At 40.3% G+C, this 5617-nt stretch overlaps 1 protein-coding gene across 1 annotated transcript; it reads right to left on the bottom strand.

Annotated features, from left to right (window-relative positions):
- Positions 1-1558: 1558 nt before the first annotated feature.
- LOC137043256 (extracellular calcium-sensing receptor-like) lies at positions 1559-5231 on the bottom strand. The gene is made up of 6 exons (XM_067419449.1): positions 5026-5231; positions 4365-4656; positions 3384-4202; positions 3042-3272; positions 2547-2670; positions 1559-2454 (listed from the first exon to the last, which is right to left on the bottom strand). Exons 1-6 carry the CDS (start codon positions 5229-5231, stop codon positions 1559-1561), a joined length of 2568 nt encoding a protein of 855 aa, XP_067275550.1.
- Between the last annotated feature and the right edge of the window lie 386 nt (positions 5232-5617).

Consider the following 5617-nt stretch of genomic DNA (forward strand, 5'->3'; position numbering starts at 1 on the left):
CGGACTCGGGCCGAGTGCAATAACAAACATGTAGCCAATAAGCAGGTAAGGGGCATGTTGAATAATGATGGTGAGAAGAGAGGTTCAGTGCACGTCATTATTCAAAACACACGACACACAGGATGGACATTAGCCGAGAACTAATATATGCTGGCTTTTTCTTGAATATGCTCGTGTTTCACGTTCACTTGTTTGTTCATTTGCGATCATATTGTCGCTCACTTCAGCAATGATAAAGACCTGTTCATTTCCACACCGTTTGGAGCATCTAAATCTCCTCACTGTCTGTTTCAAGCGTCAGCTCACAAAATGTGTCCCACAAGTAAGATACTATACTCCTAATATATGCTTGTTTCCTCTTTTCATGATCTATATAACCCTTATCCGGTCATAATTGTAATGTTTCATTTGCTGGACTATCGAGCTTGTGTACTATCGAGTTGTTCATGAGACCTGTTTGTGTTTTGTGATCGCTATAACTCTAATCTTGCCATAATTGTTATATGTCATTAGTTGGACTGTCAGCTCCTGTTTTATCGAGAATGGTTTGTGTTTTTGTGATGAATATTCACTTTTGAATTTTGAATATTCGACCTGGATTAGTAACACGCAGATTCTCCCATAGTCGTTGGCCTGGGTTACGTATGTGTGGGGCGGAGCTATCAGAATAGGGCTGAGACCCTTTTTGGGGGTATGGGCATGTTTGTTTTGGTGATTTGAAATAACAACAATGGTTACCAGAAAGCACTTACCTCACCTTTAAGTAATGCATAATATTAATGAACAACATGTACTTGTTATAGTTTTGACTCCCTGATAGAGTATTGATATCTTGCCAATGTTGCCTTTGGCTTGGCTTGCTCAGTTGGGGACTCTAAAATTTTGATTTAAGTTTTCAACTAAATATAAAAAATAAAACTATATCTACTATATCACTGATCTGCCCACATTGTCGCTATATGGTAAATTGAAATGAACTTATGACATCACTGTTTTAACAGTGTGAAGCTGCTTTGACATAATTGTCACAGTAAAAGCGCTATATAAATAAAGTTGATTTGACTTGTTATTTCTAATAAGTAACATAGACACTACATTTTTTTTAAGTCACAAGTCATTTACTCATACTTGTGTTCTTCAAAGATTGAAATTGACATATTTTGTGTTCTACAGAAAAAAGTCACACATATATTTGTAAGGATATGAGTAATTAAATGATGATTAAATGATGACAGAAAGTTTCATTTTTGGATAAACACTCTCTTTAGCATTAGCGCTTCACCTTTGTCTGGGTTATGGATTTGGTTAGAGGGCAAAGAGTTGATTCCCATGAAACCTTATATTCTGATTATTTCCCTGTTCATTAAAATCATATTGTTTAATGAGACACGTTGAAATACACATATACAAATATACAAACAAAACACTTATAACATTTAGAGCAGAATGTTTAATTAAACTAAATGCTGATTTTTGTTGTTGTTGCTAGATAATAAATATTGGCTTCTCACAAATGTTGCCTTCTCACAAAATTCTTGCATTTATACACCTTATTTACTTATCTTACCATCATGTTCTTTTTTGTATTTTTCTCAGGTTTAAGTAGAATTATGTAACATTTTGGGGTGAATATACACAGCAACAGGCCATAACTGGAAGCCAAAATAGCAAAAATCTCCACAGCCACTGTGTACTTCCCCGGTGAGCTGACGTATGCTGGCACAAATGCAATCCACACAGCACAGAAGATCAGCATGCTGAAAGTAATGAATTTAGCCTCATTGAAATTGTCTGGGAGTTTTCGAGCAAAGAAGGCTAGCAGGAAGCAGACTACTGCTAACAGACCGATGTAGCCCAGTACCAACACAAACCCCACAACAGATCCCACTGTGCACTGCAGGATCACTCGAGCACCAAGCTCACCTGCACTCTCTGTGGGCAGAGGGGGAGCCAGCAGCAGCCACAGTAAACAAATGACAACCTGAATAAGTGTGCAGAGGAAGATGCCTGCCCTCTGCTGGATGGGCCCAAAGTACTGCATCAGGTTAGATCCAGGCAGAGTGGCTCGAAAAGCCACCAGCACCACCACAGTTTTACTTAGGATGCAGGCGATGCAGATCACAAAGCTCACTCCAAACAGGGTGTGACGTAGAATGCAGTTCCATGGTGCAGGCCGGCCAATGAAAACTAGGGCGCACAGGAAGCAGAGGGTAAGCGACACCAATAGCAGGAAGCTCAGCTCTGAGTTGTTGGCCCGCACAAGGGGTGTGTCACGATGACGGAAAAAGGCAGCTAGAACAGTTGTGGCCAGTGTCGCCCCAGTGACCGATAAGACTGTCAGGACAATTCCCATGGTATCTTGCAAGGACAGAAACTCCACAACCTTTGGGATGCATCTTGTTCTTGGAGTATTTGACCAGTATCGCTCTGGGCATCTCGTACACTCTGTAGAGTCTATAGAACATTATGATACAGATGGAATACATTGCACATAAGTGTGGCCTTACACTTAATATACTAAATGGTTTTACATATGTTAATAATACCTGTCACATTGCTGATTTCCCCTGCTGCACAAGGGAGGCAATCAAAACAGCAGATGGGTTTTCCTTTTTGCACAGCCTTTCTAGTACCCGGCTGACAGCTCACACTGCACACTGACAAAGGAACCTGAATGATAGAGGAAGAAACTCAATCAGACTCACACTCTAACAATACTGTCAAATGAGCACAACAAGCACAGAAAGGACAGTATAGTTTTTGACTCACACATATGTCCATAGCTATTCTCAATTCTCAAATATTTATTAAAATTGTCTAAATACTTTTTTGTCTTAATTTTAAATATTGTGCCTATTGTTTAATATTTTATAACAAAAGTTTTTTTTTTTTTTTCTTTGCTTGACAATCTGCTTGTGTAATAAAATAAATGTCACTTGCATTTTTTGTTATTTAATATTTATACAGTTTGGCAAATACTTTTTGGGACCGTTGTATTTGAGGGAGAACATTTTTTTTAACCAAAATCACAGGACTCTTACCTGTTCCGGCCAGCCCCCACCCCAAACCACTTTGTCAAGGTTTATGTTCAGCTGCTGGCCTGGTCCTTTGACTACATCAAACTGCCCAACCTGGACAAAATTCACTGCTCCGTTTTCATCTACATGCCAGTTCATAATGTCATAAGAGGTAGATGGTTCGCCGTTATCTTCAAAATAAACCAGCTCACCCACTGGTGTTGTGAAGTTTACTGCTTTTAAATAGTGTAAGAGCTGTAAAAGGAAAATGCGCAGTAATTTAAATCATAAATTAATTATTAAACATATAGCCTATAAATAACAAATATTTAAATTTAAGATTTACATTTTTGTTATCTTGTTTACCTGTATGGGCTTTATCCGGGTCACATTAGGACATTCTCCCTCTACAAATGGCCCTCTACCAGGGTGACAGGCCATCATGTTGTGAATAGCATTGGCAATAGCATACACAGCCTTATACACATTGTAAGTAACTCTCAACTGTGAAACATCTGTGTAGATGCCACCATGTTTCTCCACACTCTCTGAGCCTGTGCACTTTGGTATTTTAAATGAAGGCTGCCAGTCCTGTGCCAGCGAGCAACCAAATATTTTTTCCCATACATCTTTTACAAACGGTTCATTTGGCTGCTTCACAGGGCTGAGCTGGTCAAGATAAGCACCAAGACCCTGAATATCAGCTCGGCGCAGGGCAAAGCCAATGGTACCGGCTAGATAAGGAATGCTTGCTGGGTCAGAGTACTGAGTGGAGGTGCTCCAGGCCTCTGTGGCCATCCACTGCCTGTTGGTCACATTCTGCAGCACCACTTCCTTGAACACGACTTCAAGGTCTGGGCCGATGGCAAAGGTCACCACCACACGAGCTGTGGAACTCTGGATCCTCTCCACAATTCGCCTGATCCTGCTCGGGGAATGTGATTTAGGAATGACTTCCACATAGTCCACACACACCCCGGTACCTTCAAGCTCTTTCAAGAGCAGCTGCAAGCCACTTTTACCATATTCATCATCCCCTGCGACCACCCCTACCCAAGTCCAGTCCAGCAGTCGCAGCAGACGGGCCATGGCCTTGGCTTGGAAGGCATCACTGGGAACAGTGCGCAGGAAAGAGTGAAATCTGCGACTGTCACTCAGACAAGCACATGATGCAAAATAACTCACCTGGGCAGAAAAAGCACAGGACAAGAGTTGGGAGGAAAGGGAAGCATTTCAGTGAAATGTATTCATTTTTGATTACTGAATTTGTTGTTTAAACATAATATAATAAATAAGTACGAAATTCTGCAAAATCCTAGCTGTAAAATTCAAAACATTTCATTATACCATGGGGATATCAAATGCTCCCAGCGTGTCAGCCACCACTATTGAAGCAGAGGAACGAGCGTCACCGACAATGACAGGCACCATGGGAGACCTGTTGCACTCTGTGCCAGACACCGTCTCCTCCTGCCCTGTTACCAGAGCTAAAGCAGCACTCAGTGTTGTGCCCTCAGCTAGGCAGGTATCGGCTACCAGGTACCCCAAAGTAATGTTTGGTAGCAGAACAGGGTCCCGATTAATCTCCTCCACAGTGAAGATCATAGCTTTGAGCCAGCGGTATGAACGAAGGTCAACACTGAGGGAAAATATTTTTTTTAAAGTTTAATGATTAGTTGTATTAAAGGAGGAATACAATAGATGACACAGTTTGGTAATATATGAAGGAAAGACTGTATGAAGGGAAGATTCATAACATTATGATACAAAATATACACCAAAAATGTTTTGACAAACAACCTAAATTTTGCCTGTTCTAAATTAACTTTTTTTCAAAATACAATTTATTCAACTGTACTGCATTAGATTGCACTAATAATTAATTATTTGTTATATGAAATATGAATTATACAATTAATTATGGGTGAATTATAGTTAGCAAAAATGGTTATCTGTTACTCTGCAATTCTGCCTTTTAGTTCCTTTTAAACACTCACATTATACTTACCCATGGCAGTGACCACCATGCTTTTTTTCAGTGAAAGCATGATCAGGCTCTGGTGATTCAACATGAACTGGAAACAGACCACCAATTATCACATCTCCTTCTTTATACAAGCTCTCTGAAACAAATCTGTCCTGCAGACCACAGGACAGGCCTGCAGCACAAACCCTGACCATCTCAATAATAAATCCCACCAGCCACAACCGCATAATTAATTCCATCACTTTACACACACAAAGAGAGATAGAGAGAGAGAGTGAAAGAGAGAAAGAGAGAGACTAAGCACGAAGAAGTGCAGGCTCACACTTTTCCTGCAAAGGAAGAAGGGTTGGGTGATAAATCCCCTTTTGTAGAATTTAATTTGCCTAGGGCAAAAGAACATGCAATAGCAAAACAGGAGAGTGGGGAATAATTGCTTAAAGGGATAGTTCAACCAAAAATGAAAATGTGATGTTTACCCCCAGTGCATCCAACATGTAGGTGTCTTTGTTTCTTCAGGAGAACACAAATCAAGATGTTTAACTCCAACCGTTACTGTGTGCCAGTCATATAATGCATGTGAATGGGTATCAATTCTATGAGAGCAAAAAAAAAA

The sequence above is a fragment of the Pseudorasbora parva genome, chromosome 16 (assembly GCF_024679245.1).
Source record: "Pseudorasbora parva isolate DD20220531a chromosome 16, ASM2467924v1, whole genome shotgun sequence".
Lineage (NCBI taxonomy): Eukaryota > Metazoa > Chordata > Actinopteri > Cypriniformes > Gobionidae > Pseudorasbora > Pseudorasbora parva.

Coding starts and splice junctions, on each gene's coding strand:
- LOC137043256 (XM_067419449.1), bottom strand. CDS start 5,231: ATGCGGTTGTGGCTGGTGGGATTTATTATTGAGATGGTCAGGGTTTGT. Junction 4,657..5,025: donor CATGGTGGTCACTGCCATGG/GTAAGTATAATG, acceptor ATTTTCCCTCAG/TGTTGACCTTCGTTCATACC. Junction 4,203..4,364: donor GAGCATTTGATATCCCCATG/GTATAATGAAAT, acceptor TTTTCTGCCCAG/GTGAGTTATTTTGCATCATG.